Source organism: Solanum verrucosum, unplaced genomic scaffold (genome assembly GCF_900185275.1).
Source record: "Solanum verrucosum unplaced genomic scaffold, falcon-dt-bn FXZP01000299.1, whole genome shotgun sequence".
NCBI classification, from domain to species: Eukaryota; Viridiplantae; Streptophyta; class Magnoliopsida; order Solanales; family Solanaceae; genus Solanum; species Solanum verrucosum.
Window position 1 is genome coordinate 1,265,710 of NW_026019922.1, and position 16,665 is coordinate 1,282,374.

Consider the following 16,665-nt stretch of genomic DNA (forward strand, 5'->3'; position numbering starts at 1 on the left):
ATAAAACATAGCTTGTTGAGATCTCTTATTTTTTTATTATTCCAGGCACCTAAACCTTTGCCAAGGTTTTATGAAGTTTTATGTCGTAGTGCTTTCAAAGCACTTACCTCATTATCATGTCCATTTTGATAATTTACTCTTCTCCTTCCTCAAGGAGTTTTACGTTTGTAATCGATTAGTCTATCACGCTTCTGGCATACCATAGACTCTATATTTCAAGGACTATCAACAAATTCATCTTGTAAATTATTTACAACATTTTGCAAATGAATTATCTCTTAAACTTCAAGTTCACATTTTTTTTAACGAGGATCTAGATAATTCACCCGGATATAATTTTCAACTGCTAAGCATATCTCTCCCTAATGTTAGGATCTAACATTTACCCCCACCCTCATTTGGGGATCACTCTTTGTGCGTGGTGGAGCAATAAAATCATATGTGCACAGATCAAATTTTTGGATGGAAATTGTTTGGTTCCTGACCCTGAACCAATTGTGATGGGAGAACCTTGTAGGCTTGATGCATACATGTTAAATAAACTCATCTCATACAAAATTTTATTTGAGAGATTTGTTCTCAAAATCAATGGTCTAGCTATAATTGGAGGCATACAATTTCTGCTAAACCAACCAGCATTATCAACATAATTTTATAGTTTGAAACTTGCCTCTTAATTTAATAATTCGAGCAAACAACCTTACAAAAAATCAATTTGTAAGTTGATACAAATGCATATGTGACCATACCATAGATGCATCTATTAAATCATAATAGTAAATGGTCCACATGGCAGGTGAATGGGCCCAAATTCACCTTTTTATATGTTCCAAATAATTTCAGGGTATACAATCTCAACCTTAGCTGGTACAATGATCATTTTATCATGAAAACAAGAAACAAAAGAGAATTATTGAAGAATCTTTTATTCCGTCAACATATTGCCACGTGAATTCTCAATTTCTTGTGCATCACATTTGAATCGGAATGGTCAACTGATATTTATTTTAGTAAACTTCTAGTTTACTTTTGCATGTGATTTCATCATCATGCCCATGTTTGTATACAACAAACAAGAGGGAAAAATAAGTAATCTTATACGTAAATATTTATAACCACTTCAGTTGTAGTAATTTGAAGATATATTAAATCTTCCCATAATTTATAGTATCAATTTAATAATTTATTTTTTTTGAATTCCTCCGAAACTTAAAAAAATTACTTTGAGACTTACTACAACCCCAATATTATGAACAATTTCAGTCCTTCGGATAGTAACAAATTAGTCCTTTCGAAACTCTCAATTAATTGTGTACTACCACAAATTTCACAACACCATTCTTATGGTGACCATATCCTTCAAGGAGAAAATTATTATTATTGTCACAGTTAAAATTATTACATGCCAGACTTATTTCTTGACAATCAATGACAAATTTGTGTTGCCATACAGAGGCGAACCCAGGATTTGAAGACTTGGGATGCACCAGTATAACCTTAGCACAAATATGAGCTCAAAACTAAACTTAAAATAAAAACAATTTTAAAAAAATCTTTAATTGGATTCGAACCCTATTCTCAAGGGTGATAATTCTAGCTTGAACCAGTAACATAAGGGAACTTCTATGCATTTCATGGGTGCACTGTTAACTATATCATAATTTCTATCAGTTTTTCAAAATAGATATACATATATACATATTATTTTTTCGAAAGTTAGCAGGTGCACGTGCACCCCTTCTCCGTAGTGTGGGTCCGCCTCTATTGCCAAACTACAATATTTATTTTGGGCATGGCCACAACCTTTCTAAGAAAGAATTATTTCTTTCTTTTGTCCTTTAATAGTTCATAATTTAACATACCACAGTATTTGTGTAGTACTCAAAGTGTATGACTAAATGACCACAACAATTTGTACATGCTCCGTAAATTTTTATTAGTCATACTTAGCTTTGACATTATCAAATTTATTTGACTCACCTCAACATCACTTTAAAAGTACTAAATGTAATACCACTTTGTATATCTTTATTTGGATGGAGAATTTACAAAATTTTCAAATTGGGTTGCACCAACCCTATGTGCCCAATAACCTTTCATATCACTTTGATGGATAAAAATTTCCTTACCATTTGAAGGACCATCTTAAGAAACAATTTGTCCAAAAACCCTTCATACCACTTTGATGGACAAAAATTACCTTCACATTTGAAGGACCATCTTAAGAGCTCATAATGTTCTTCCTTTTAATTACAACAATGATGATCATTAATATTTTACCATGTTCATGTTCATACATACAACCACTTGTCATCTTTCAGGCATATTATGCACTGCTACGGCATTCACATGAGAGAATAGAGCAAATCAATTGAGCGGATTTCATGATTTTTATCAAGAGCATATCAATTCTCAGTCATCATTATATCATCAAATAGCGCATTGAGACCCAAAGTCAATGTCTTACCCATGTAAAAATGTTTTAGGCCATAATTTGATGGGACTCAAACCCAATACCTTATCCTCTTGATGCTATGAAACTTGAATCAATCGTCTTATCCTCAAACAATAATATAATAGGTCACCCAATTTATGTACTAATAAATCATAATTCAAGTAACTGAAATACAAAATCAATGGTATAATACGTCAACGAATGGTATAATATGCCCACCTTAATATGTTAAATACCAATTCCAACATTAATAAATTGATACTAGAAACTCAAAAGTGGAAAAAATTAGAGTCTCATTAGCCAAATTTTGTTAATCTTCATTGGACTATTAAAATTACTACTATCCCTAATTTAAATGACTTATCAAAGTGATAACTTTTTTTCATTAATTCAACAAGAAAAAAAATCTATAAAAGGCATATTCAAGAAAGGAAAACAATTTGAATAGTTTTAATGTTCTACTTTTGGACTTCTCAAAGTGAAGATGAAAATGTTCAAATAAGTAATAAAAAGAGTGAATAGCTTGACTCAACTAGATGATCTGTTTATTAGAATAATGTAATAGTTTATGTACTTGATGTGATGAAAGATTACTTGTTCATCTATCTCAGTTGGTTAGAGACTCGTGTTGATAACGTGTTGTAAAATTTAAGACCAAAAGAACAATATAAAGATGAAAACAAGAAGAATATAAGACAATAGGAACAATATAAGATAACTTTCTTTCCTTCAAGTGTTCACCAAATCTTCAAGTGTGTACAAATGAACCCTTATGCCTCTATTTATAGTGTAACATAAAGGCATACAAAAGGTTAGTCATAATCATGACATTAAACATGAATATAATGGAGGAGGTTATGAAGGTGAAAGGTTACAAGAACAATGATCATAATTCATAAAGGTGGAGGTTATCTTCATAATGAAAGGAAGTAAGGTAGTAACTTTTTGGTGTAGTGGACATCCACAATATATTATTTTATAACATTTTTTTATTTTTACATTTAGACCCACTTTTTTCAACTCTTGTGTCCCTTCAGACTGGTGTATCCCTTCGGTATTGCTCTTGAGGAACTATCTATAAATACTAAAAAAATTTGTTAACAAATTTATTCTTTAAAAATAATAAAAAATAATAGTAAACACTTAAAATTTCTCTATAAAAAATTGCTATTAAATTTGTAAGTAATAATATTGGGATCATATACGGGCCTTCAGTTATCTAGTATATATATAAAAGAGAATCCTAGACTCGCCTGCGTGGCACCCTTAGAATTCAGAATTTATTTTATGTTTTCTTTCGTACTTTTATGTTTTTAATCCTTATTTTATTTTTACCTTTAAACCCACTTTTTCAACTCTGTGTCCCTTTAGACGGGTGTATCCCTTCGGTTGCGTCTCTTCAGGAACTATCTATAAAAATTAGGCAAATCATACCATTGGTGTATCTTCTTCTTCGTGATAAATTTCATCCCTTATTTGTGTGGAACTTCGACAATTCCTTGGAAGTATACTTTTGATCTTAACCAAAAGAAATAATGAAACATAACTATAATTTTCATGTAGTTTTTTCCTCCATTCAACATATAAAAAGAAAAATTATTTCAACTACTCAATTCTTAAACAACTGATCACAACAATGACAATTTATGGTTCGTATCTACTTTTTTTTGTGAGCTTTTCCTTTTTGTCATCACTTTATCCGACAACTTACATTAGTATTTTATCCAATGATTTGTAAAAATTTATCTTTTATTATTTTTTATTGAATTATAAAAATGTTTTAAGCATTCTTGATGGAATCAGAATTGAGGAAGAGACAACAAAGAGATAATAAATTATGCCGCAACTTGATAAGGTACTTGTACCTATTAATATATTTTATTGGGAGTTGAAATGTTGCTGTATTAATCATATCTCCAAAATGTTGTAAAGATTGGGCGATATCGAAAACTCATAACTCTTTGAAAAAGTAACAACTCTTTGAAAAAGTCACAACCTATCGAAAAAATCACAATCCTTCAATGTGAAAAGGTGTCTGCTTTTAATATATTTTATAATATAAATAAATATAGTATGAAATATTTTGTAATATTTGGGCCAAGACATTTGGTATTAGTACTTATCCAACTTCCTTGAGATAGTCAATAAATTGGATGTGACTTGGTTTGTTCATAATTCTTTAGTTCTTTTTTTTTCAAAAATAATGTATTTCAAAAAAAATTTAGTTCTTAAAATATGATTAAAAAGTTTTTAAAAACTGAATGAGATCTTTTTATGATTTACTAGCTCTAGAATAATCAAGGAACATACATTTGAGAATACGAGGAACTGATATCTTCCATATGATAAATTCATCATGGCATATTTAGGGGTGTTTATGAACAATGACATGGAAGAGCAAGAAAAACTAGTTGCTACTAGCTAAAGAATGAATAAAAGGTCATCAAGTTGAATATCTTATGCTTTGCATGCACATGTACCAAATAATAGAGAAAGTGATAATTGACTAATCTATGAAAAATCATTCAATATTAAGAAGCCAATTATATCAAAAAATAAATATTATAATTAAAAATATGTAGAAGATAAAATTCATTGAAGAGTAAGAATCTTATAATCTTTCCAGTTCTTAATATATGTGACAAGGCCAATATTTTAATACTCGGATATTAGAAAATGATTATTCATCATCTTAATGAGGTCATGTATTACTGCGCTTTTAAGTTATCTAGTTTATTAATATCATTCTAGTATTTATTAGTTGATAAACAATTTTTATGGTACAAAGAGGGTAAATTTAAACTATTTGTAATAGGTTTAAGGCATATTTGACCCAATAAACAAGGGAGGGGTAAAAGTAATCCAATAGGTGGAAGGAGGACATTTTAAACAATTTCTAATAAATTGAGGACATTTTAAACCTTTTTTCTGTAAAATAAAACCAAATTGTGAAGCGCAATAAATTGCAAAACCAATATCGAATTGAATTCTGTTGGTTACCCTAGCAACAGTTTTCTGTCTGTCATATTGGACAGGTTGTAGAGATATTACATAAGGAAAAAATGAACTCTGGCATCCATGGTGGAAGTTCATCCGTAAGGTTCATGTATGGTCTATTACTTATGACAACCGAAAAGAGAAACTAAATGGAAGAAGCATCAAGCATGGTGATTGAAAAGGTCTTTTGGCTAAATAAGCCCCTACAACCCAACTATTTATTTACTAAATCCCTACGCATTTCATTGGTGGTAATAGTATGAAGTCGTCAGCATCCTCTTCACTGTCACTTTCAATCCAGCCATAACAAGGAAATGACCTTCTTGGTGGCTGAAGGCAAACTCGCTTTGAGGAAGGAAGAGTTGTTGGGATATGATCAGCAGGGGCAGACACACTATTAACTGAAGTTGGAGGTACAGTAACATTAAAGTTACTGCCTCGACTCCCAGAATTTCCACCATCATTGCAAAAAACATTAGCCGGCCTCTTCTGGATATAGGAGGTTTGGTCCTCCTCTATGTCTTTACATCCTTCAGCTGGTGGGAGACATAATACTTCTGCAAAACAGGGTTGTTAGGGAAATTTCACAATCCAAGTTCCAGCACGACTGAACTATTGGAATCAATGTAACTGCTGCAGTTACAATTAAAAAAAAAAAAATGCAATAGTGCAGCCTCCCTAATCTATTGGTCTATGACTTGGATGTTTTTTTATTCCTAAATGATGACAGATGGAATAAAAGTGAAATAGAAGGCTTAGAAGTGAGATAATGAAACTATGTGGCTGTCTTCCAAAAGCAAAGGAGTGATCCGATTTTTAGCTAACTGATCTGATGGGTCCAACAAACAATTAATTATAAACAATATCTGAATTATAAATAAATAAATAATAGGCTAAGATTCTAAATAAAGGATGATAAATAAATGGGGTCTTCTTTTATTCTTAACGTCTCATGATCTTGAACCAATTATGTGCTTCAATATAATTACTGGGAGTAAGCACTCCGCAATTTCAGAATCTCCTGTTGAATGGCCAGGGAACCAGATTCAATGTTTTTCTACATTGTTAAGCTGATTTCCATTGCTTGGCATTCGCAACTAAATGGCTACACCATGGACGAATTACACATAATCAAGAAGTAGAATTAGCACAGACGATCAGTTCCTTACCGGTACTGCCAATGTCTTGTTTGTTGCCACAAAGCTCTTCGTGTGTAGGTTCTACTGCATCAGCAAGCTGAGAGCATCCTGTTTCTCCTAGAGTATTGCCAGATTCATTGTTTGTGGAATTAAGAGTGCCTGAAGGACAAGTGGTACTTAATAAAGCAGGGTCTTCTGCTCTTTCATCTTGTGAGGAAAAACCCTGCTATAACTCAAAAGTCTTCAGCTATACCAGTATATGCATATATTAATCAAGGTGCAATGAACATCAGTAATAATCATATCAATATTGAAGGAGAGATGAAAATTTTCATCAGCGTCATTGCATTTCATATAGTTGGCAGTTGACACTCGATGCAATACAGATATGAACCTGTAGCTAGTTTTCTATTTATACAAAACTCAACCAGAAATAACAACTAAATGTACCCCGAATGGAGACTATAAGAAAATATGGCTCAGCCCCATGTAGTTAAAAATATCATACAATTTAGACTAGCAGTCTAAGAACTATATGTGTTCAAAGGTGAAATATAGATCTGGGTGTTCGACTCAGAAATAAAACATGTGTCTTGTTTCTTCTTTGGTATGTTGTAACCAATAATAAAAGGAAGAAGACAATCCATCAATTGGCTTATGGTACATAAGATGCATAATCTATGAATTGACTTATCACACATAAGAAGCATACAGAGGACAAGGGTGGAAATAGGGTTCTTTAAGGTTCACATTTACAGCAAAAAGAATACTTAATTGCTTATTGGGCTTGATTCAGAAGTAGCTCTTATTGTTAATAGCTGACAGTCTCAGAACCAGGTGAACGTTTTAGAGGAAGCTGGGATTAAATATGCTTCGTTTATTTCTAAGAGACCAAGGGAAGCAAGTGTGATGAGCTGGATAAACTCGAACTAAGAGAAAGCACTCGGCATAAAGTAGAAAAAAAGATAAGCATGATAAGAGAAACAAGTGACTGCATCATCTAGCATGCTCAAATCAACAGCATAAGTTTTGCCTCATTCAAGTTTGGATCGGCTATATAAATCCTTATTGTCATGTTGCTTCATTTAAGTCAGACTCAGTCCAATATTCATCTAGCATGATCTAATCAATTGTCAAAAATATGCAGACATGAATAGATAGCAAGTTGATGAGCGGAATAAAGGACATGGATTTTTATACTAGCAAGTTCGACAAAGCAAGCCTTCCATCTTCTCATTCATACCGGAGGAAGCAGGGTAGAAAATATGATAACCTCTCTCTGCACCATCCCACAATTACAATGTAAGCACTGTTACAAGTCTACCAAGCACAAGACATGCCCTGAAGTAGCTCTATGGGGTGACTAGTACCACCTCAACAATGAAATGCTAGATTAGCACCTCATACAGACTTAGCTCTACATTGTGTAATATTCCCTGCCTTTGGGATGTGCCAATCAGACTCTGCAATAGGAATCTACCGGTTTTGCAGAACCATAACATTCAGTCTTGGACTAGAAGGAAAGGTTGTGATAAGATGTACTTTAATCACCAATACACATTCATTATTAGTGCAGACCCACAGGATATGTGAATCAATAACGCTTAAAGCAGTTCTAAGCATCTATTATTTGTGCCACAGAAAATCATTCCCTCTAAGCATCTACTATTTGTGCCACGGAAAATCATGCCCAGACAAAATACTCAAGTAGATCAAGTTACAAAGAAATTTATAAATGACTGTGTGGATCCTCATACTAGAACACGTAAATGATTGATTAGAGCAACCTAAGTTAGCAGTAAGATCCACTTATATTGATTTCAATGAGATGCTCTACATATCTTTTAACGGATTTGAGGAACCATTTTTCCAAACAGCAAAGGAGACCACATGATGGAATAATCACTATCACAGGTTATAGAAAACCCGAGGGATAATACATGAAAGGAACAAGGAACCAAACAATAGCAATGAGGAAGAATGGGCAATAGACTCCTCATGACATAAGGACAATTATTCATCAATAAAATTAGATGACACAAGTATACAGCCTGCAGGAAGCTGTTTTCCTGCATATTGAATGCATGTATACAGGTAAAACTGAACAGGCAGATTTTTAACCATTCATGATCAAACAGTATGAACGTAGCAATTCATATATTTGGAAAGGGAACTTCATGTCCTGCTTACAATATGACTTATCATGAACATTGTTTAAAAGGCTACTGACTCATACTTCTTAATCCATGTAAAAAAAATAGCAAACTAAAAATTGTGATTACCTTTGAGGAAGGAAGAGCTGTAGGGTGATGATCAACAGGAGGGGCGACATGATTAACCGGGCATAGTGAAGCAGTTGGATAGTCATTCCCTAATTGCACATGACTCCCAGAACACAATTTCAAATAATTAACTGGGCAGGGGGAGGAAGTTGGAGGTGAAGCAAAATCATGAGAGTTGCTCCCTGATTGCACTTGATTCTTGGAATTCCCACCATCACAGCAAACAGCATTACCCATCTCCTTCTGGGTAGAGATTTGGCCTTCCACTACGTCTTTCCAGCTATTTCCATCTCCTTCAACTGGTGGGGGGTAAAATACTTATGCAAAACAGGGTTATTAGGGAAATTTTCGTAACATGGACCTCAAAGTCATATAGGCACTCTTACTGTTTCATAAATAAAAGAAGCAAGAGTTTACATTCAAGTTTCAGCACGAGTGGACTATTGCGAAAAAAGAAAAAAAAATTAAATGCTGCAGTAGAAAAGAATGCAATATTATATCTTCCTTATTCTGTTAACAATTACATACCTAGTGTAATCCCACAAGTAGGGTCTAAGAAGGGTAGTGTAGGCAAACCTTAACCCTACCTTAAAAGGTAGAGAGACTGTTTCCGATAGACCCTCAGCTCAAGAAAATAACACAGAAGAACAGTTTGGGAAAAGAAATATGGAAGTGAAGAGTTATGATAAATACTAAAGATAGCATGACAAAGCCTTCTAAAAAAGAACAATAACAACAATGAAATAACACTAAAATCGAAGTACAAGAAAAAACAAATAGTAACAGAAATCAAAGACCAAAAAACAACTACAACTACTATTATGGAGCAGTAAGTGAGACAACTCTCAACTATCTACTAGCCATCTACCCTAATCCATATCCTTTATAGCCTCCTATCTAAGATCATATCCTTGGTAAGCTGAAGTTGCGTCATTTCCTATCTAATCACTTCTCTACAATACTTATTTTGTCCTACTTCCATTTCTTCTGAAACCATCCATAGTCAACCTATCACACCTCCACACTGGGGCATCCGTGCATATCCTCATCACATGCGCGAACCATCTTAGCCTCGTTTCTTGCATCTTATCCTCCGCTGAGATCACTCCTATCTTATCCTAGATATCTTCATTTCTAATCATATCTTTCCTAGTAAGCTCACACATCAATCTCAACATCCTCATTTCCGCTACTTTCATCTTTGGAACGTGAGAGTTCTTAACTGGTCACACTCCACCCTATACAACATAGTTGGTCAAACTACCACACCACCACCCTATAGAACTTGTCTTTAAGTTTTGGTGGCACCATCTTATCACTCCATATGCGCGCCTCCATTTCATCCACCCTACACCAATACGATGTGTGACATCATCATCAATCTCCCCACCCTGGGTATCAAGCCTCACTTCCCCATCGACCTTGTGAATTTCGTCAGTGAACTTGCAATCCAAGTATTCTAATCTTCCTTGATTTGTTGGTATACAAAATTAATTTATCTGATTTGGATGAATGTTACTCATGTATTGGCTTGGCAAAGTGTTTTTCTACTTTGTTAAACTGATTTCCATTGCTTGATAGCTAAATTGCTACTCCATAAACAGAAACTTAGACAAATCAAGCAGCAGAATTAGTACACACTAACAGTTCCTTACCAGTACTGCAAATGTCTTGTTTGTTTCTGTATAGCTCAACATATATTGGTGCTAGTGCATTGACAAGCTCAGAGCATGACGTTTCTCCGACAGTAGTACCAGCTTTGTTGTCTGTGGAATCAACGAGAGTGCCTGAGGGACCTAGGATGCTTTGTAAAGCAGGGTCTTCTGCTCTTTCCACTTGTGAGGAGACACCCTGCTATAATTCAAGGTCTTTAGCTAATCCATCATATTCATATACAACTCTAGCGGCAATGATATCAAGTAACAATCATATCAATATCGAAGAAGAGGTGAAAACTTTGAATCAACAATCATTTCATGCAACTGGCACTACATGCTATACACAGATTAAACCATATAGCTGATTCCCTATATATACAAGCTTAACCAGAAATAACATTTTAATGTACCCTGAACAAGACTCACAAAAATATCTGATCCAAGGAAGATAAGAAAATGTAGCTCAGCCGTGTAGTTATAGATATCAAACAGTTTAGGCTAGCAGTTGCAGAACTATATATTTGTTCAAAAGTGAAATATAGATCCTAGAGTTTCACTCAAAAAAATACATCATGCTTCTTGTTTCCTGTTTATTTTGTAGTGCTGACAATAAATAAAGGACAGAAGCCAATCTATGAGTTGATTTATGAATAATAAAGATACATACAAAGGACAATAGTGGAAGTAGAAGTATGTTAAGATTAGCAATTCCAGCAGAAAGAAAGCTTAATTTCCTAGTGGGAAGCGGCTCGTATTGTTAATAGCCGACAGTCTCAAGACCAGGTGACGATTTTAGACAAAGCTGGGAACAAAAGATGCTTTAGCAATTCCAGCAGAAAGAAAGCTTAATTTCCTAGTGGGAAGCAGCTCATATTGTTAATAGCGGACAGTCTCAAGACCAGGTGACGATTTTAGACAAAGCTGGGAACAAAAGATGCTTCCTTTAGTTCTGAGAGTCCAAGGTAAGCGAGATGAGCTGGATGGATTTCATTAAGAGAAAGCACTGAGGAGTAAAGAACGAGATCAAATAAATACAACAAGAGAAGAAAGAGATGACTGCATCATCTAGCACACTCACCAATTAAGAATAACAGATAAAACTGAATAAATAGTATGTCACTGTGAAGCATAAAGGACAAGAATTTATCCTAACAGGTTCTACAAAGCAAGCCTTCCAATTTCTCATTCTTTCCTTAGGAAATCAAGATAGTAAACATGATAAGCTCTCTCTGCACAGCCCCAAGATTCAAAAAGTAAGAGCATGTTTGGATTGGCTTTGGTCTTTTGACCTATAAGTCAAAAGCTCTAACTTATGGCTTTTGGCTTATTTTTACCATTGTAGCTTAAAACTTTTTTTTTTTTTTTGAAACTGGTAAGGTTGAAGTCTTCAGCATACCCTTAATGCTGGCTACCTCCAAAAAGGAATAATTACAGATTTCCTATCAAATCTATAATTTGATCTATATCATCTATACAAAGCTGTTTACACCAAAAAAGTAGAGATACTATACAATTCCATTTAACTTTGTGGATGGAATTGAATCTATCTTCAAAACATCTTCCATTTCTTTCTCTCCAGATTGACCACCGTACACATGATGGTATTAGCCTCCACCATCTCTTTTGACTCTTACTGCCTCCCCTCCTAATCCAGCAGCTCAACAGATCTGATGTATGTTCTGGCATTGTCCAGTTCATGCTTGTGATGTTGAGAAACAGGTTCCAAAATTTGAGTAGTAAACTTACAATGCTAGAAGAGATGGTTATTTGTTTCCCCTGTCAAGTTGCACAAAAAACACCTAGGGACCAGTTGCCTGCCTTTCTGCTGTAGAACTTCTTCTGTTAAACATGCTCTCTTTATCACTAACCAGGTGAAACACTTTACTTTTGTAGGAATGTCACTCTTCCAAAAGTAATTCCAATTATATTTTGGGCCCCCTGTCATCCCCTGTAGTCCTCTTTTGTAGGCATTGTTGACTGAGGAAAACTCCATCATTACTATGTTTCCACAGGATCTTGTCTGTTGCTATTCTGGTTATAATCATTCCAGCTAGTTTTCCCAGTAGCGCTGCCACCCTCTCCACCTCCCAATCATTAAGTAGTCTTCTTAAAGATATGTCCCATCCATGTTTTGTCCAACAATCACTCACTCTAGCATCAGATTTCTCACATATTGAAAACAAATCTGGAAAAAGTTCCTATAGGCTCTTTTTTAATTTACCCAAACACTTCAAAAGTGCTTAAAAGCTATTTTGGCTTAAAAGCACTAAAAATAAGCCAATTCAAACAGGCTCTAAGTACTGTTTCAACTCAACAAAACACAAGGTGAGGCATGCCCAAAAGTAACTCTATGATGTGATTAATACCGCCACAATAATGAAGCGCTAGATTTTTGCCTCACATGGATATCGGTTTGCATAGTATAAGCTTTCCTACCTTTGGAATGTGAAAACCAGCCTCTGAAAGTAATACAGAAGAGGAAACTACAAGCTTTGGAAAACCATAATTTTCAGTCTTGGACTTCATGAAGGATTGTGATGAGATATATTTTAATCACAGATATACATTCATTATTAGTGCAGTCTGCAGGATATGTGAATCAACACTGCTAAAAGCAGTTCTAGGTGTTACTTGTTTAAGATATCTATATATATTAATTGATTTCAAAGTCCTAAATATTAGAAAATTATTGCTCCCTCCATTTCAATTTGTTTGTCTTCCTTTCCTTTTTACTCTATTTCAAAAAGAAGTCTCTTTCCTTTTTTGGCACCTCTTTAATTTCAACTTTCCACATGACATATTTAAGACCAAAAGATTAAAGGATATTTTGGTACATTCTACATATCTTTAATTTAAGAGCACAAGATTCAAAAGTCTTCTTTACTTTCTTAAACTCTACGCCAAGTCAAAACTAAACAAACAAATTAAAACGGAGGGAGTAAATGATAAGGTCATCTATCTATTTGTTTGTCCATCTGTCTATCTGTTTGTCTATCTCTCAACCTAAATAATGGTAAGCTCTAGGGAAATGTTGATAGACTTCTTTATTAAATGTAGAGTAAATTTCACATTCGAAAATTATATTTTTAATTATTATGTCTTTAGTTTTATGACTTCAAATATAACAAAAATTTCATACTGGAATAGATTCTTCTATAACTCCACTTCAATTCAAGTATTGGATCATAGGTTATTGTAATTTGTAAGCTTTTTAACATTAGAGAATGCACAAAGAAAACAGGTAAAAAAAAACAACTGGGTAGCTAAAACTTTAGGAGCTGAAAGTGACATAGTAAAACAATTTTGTTATGCTAAAGTTTGTTACATACTACATAGGGCAGGGGCTTAAAGGACTAGACACAATTGATAACCCAGACACAATTAAAAAGGTTGAGCAATGGTGTAGTCTAAATTAATTATGATATTGTACTCTCTCTTTTTAACTTTAAATTAATATAAGAAAAAAAATACAATGTCACAAGAATATTTAAAAAGTTAAATCTCATTGAGGACTTAGTCTTTAAAAGGTTTACAATAATAATACTTAATAAATTTCAATGCTTAAGATTATATAAGATAACACTGAAATCGTGGAGTATACTACATTTACATATCATATTTGTACTTTGTCTTATTCAACAAATCTTTGAAGAATCTTGACAAAAGTACTTCGGTAACTTGCTTATTTAAGTAGGTTACAAAATAATAATTTTCATATTCTCATAAAAGTCCACAGACATAATAAGGTATCTGAGGACTTCAGTGGAGTTGGATCTCTTTCTTATAGATCTAAAGCTAAATGACATCAATATTCATTATTTTGGGAACTCAAATACATTGTATAATACTCCTATCTATGTAATTTTTAGAAGTTGTACTCATGTACATGCGCAGAGTGTGTACCCTAAAACTAGTTTTAAAAAAATATAGCATTGTTATACATGGTCTATGAAGAGGAGCATGGATTCACGTGAACCCATTCCCCAACCTATAGATACACCCTGGTAAGATCCACCTTTATTGATTTAAATGAGATGGTTTACATATTTTTTAACAAATTCAAGGAACCATTTTCTCCAACAGAAGTGGAGACGTTTGACAGACCACAGGTTACTGTAAACACGAGATATAATAATTCATGAATGGCACAAGCAGCCAAAACACTAGCAATGAGGAAATTGAGCAGTAGACTCCACTTGACATGATGACAGTTCTTCACCAACAGTTAGATGACACAAGGATACAGCCTGCACAAGGACACAGCCTGCAGGATGCTACAATAAAGACAAACAATGTCCTCTATTTGATGGATCAAGCATTAACATGCAATTTCCACTTCAACTCCATTTAGCAGAAAAGCTTGCAATATAGCTGAAGGAACATCACCGACTTTTAGTAATTTCTTAAAATATATTTCTGCTGGAGTTTTGTTAATAGCTTGACCCGACACACTTCTCTAGCAGATTCCAGTTCAATGAAGGGAGTATTACTTGGATATACAGACCAGTAGAATAGTTTCAGATTCATCGAACTAAAGGAAATAATAATCATCAGTTTGACACTCAATTTTATCTTCAAATATACGTTGGACAGAATTAGTTCTACCCTACTGGTATATCTTACATAAGAAAATAAAGGATTCCAATATAGTAAGATGAGTTTATCCAATATGCTTATATAGGTCAGTATACATTACTTAAAACAGGGTTTCACAGAAAATCATATTTCATTTACAGTAAAAGGTTTCGATTCTACTTTTAAAAAATACTGTAATGTAATTTGGGTATGTAGCTATGTTGAATGAATGGAGATAGAACTGAATAGACAAACTTTTTTAACATTCATAATAAGAACAAATTTAGCTGTCAAACAAAATGAGTCCCAATGATCAATTTATCAATTGGTATAGGTGGAAAAGAAACTTCCAAGTCATGCTTACAATCTGCCTTCTCATGAACAGTGTTTAAAAGCTGCAGGTTTATGCTTCTTAATACATGTAAAATTCATAGCAAGACTCAAAATTGTAGGACTGGGAGCATTTGGTACAGACAAAAATGTTTATCAAACATATATATTCCTTGATGGAATTATATTTTAGTATTTCTCTATGTTGAGAAAACTATTCTCTTCAAGGAAAATATTTTCCACCAAAACAGAACATATCTTCCTTCCCATGCACAAATATCCCAACTCTTACTACCTATAATTGGCTTCAATCAACAGACACTGTTGCTATACTTGTTTTAATCAACAATTAGACATTGTTGTCAAATTTTTAATAGGAAAAATGATCACTAAAACGCAGTCCAACTATCCTATCTACTCCTCGTACAATTACAATTTGTCATTTACTATTATATCCAATCAAAGCTGGAAAATAACACAGAATTGATTAGTAAAACATTTTCCCCAAAGAAAAAAATTTCAGCAAAAGTCATCGAGTTTTGAACCTTTTGTTTCGTAGAGTCTTCATCATTGCTCTCTTGATCACGAAGAATAGCTTCAATGAGTTCTTTGTAGCCATATTCCTCAATAAAGGCCCATCCATCATCTCCACCGTATTCCTTAAAAATAGTGACGATATATAAGCAAAATTTCACGTAACCCATTAGGTTAAGACCAAAAGAAGAACGCATAATCCAGAAAATCGCAGGATTAACGAGTTCCATGGTTCCAAAATCACGTAGGCAACCAAAACAGGGAAACCCACTAGATTCTTAACGCTTACCTTCAGAAGTTGTTTTACTGTTTTCTGAACAAGCCGTTCGTCAAATCCGAAAGCTGTCATGGCATCAGTTGCTGCGTCCATTCGGCTTAATCGCTGCGAATAAAACCAGTCAACAGTGGAAGAAAACAGTATAGCACAATGCAAAGAAAAAAAAGGTGAAATTTCAAACCTTTCTGGGTCTTCCTCTGGGTGCCATTGTTGCGTGCTTCGAACGCCTCAACACACAGCAGAAGAGTAGACGAAAGACTGCAATGAAGTACTGTATGTTTGCTTTAATCCTGAAACTGAAAATGTATCTATATATTGCAATCTACTCATTTTTTACTTCTCCAAAATACCCTTGTGTTAATTATAACCAATTAGTTTGCATTGCTTCATTTTAAGGCATCGTTTGGTTTGGCAGAGT

At 33.9% G+C, this 16,665-nt stretch overlaps 1 protein-coding gene across 1 annotated transcript; it reads right to left on the reverse strand.

Annotated features, from left to right (window-relative positions):
* Positions 1 to 5,418: 5,418 nt before the first annotated feature.
* On the reverse strand, positions 5,419 to 16,567 carry LOC125823415 (uncharacterized). The gene is made up of 7 exons (XM_049502799.1): positions 16,429 to 16,567; positions 16,260 to 16,352; positions 15,982 to 16,095; positions 10,529 to 10,724; positions 8,874 to 9,190; positions 6,622 to 6,817; positions 5,419 to 6,009 (listed from the first exon to the last, which is right to left on the reverse strand). Exons 1-7 carry the CDS (start codon positions 16,453 to 16,455, stop codon positions 5,678 to 5,680), a joined length of 1,275 nt encoding a protein of 424 aa, XP_049358756.1. The 5' UTR covers positions 16,456 to 16,567; the 3' UTR covers positions 5,419 to 5,677.
* Positions 16,568 to 16,665: the final 98 nt, after the last annotated feature.

Bases quoted from the DNA above. Each gene is read 5' to 3' on its own strand.
- LOC125823415 (XM_049502799.1), bottom strand. From the start codon at position 16,455: ATGGCACCCAGAGGAAGACCCAGAAAG. The intron at 10,725-15,981 runs GTTCAAAACTCG...GAATTATAGCAG, and splicing joins AAGACTCTACGAAACAAAAG to GGTGTCTCCTCACAAGTGGA. The intron at 9,191-10,528 runs GTAAGGAACTGT...GTTTTGCATAAG, and splicing joins ACAAGACATTTGCAGTACTG to TATTTTACCCCCCACCAGTT.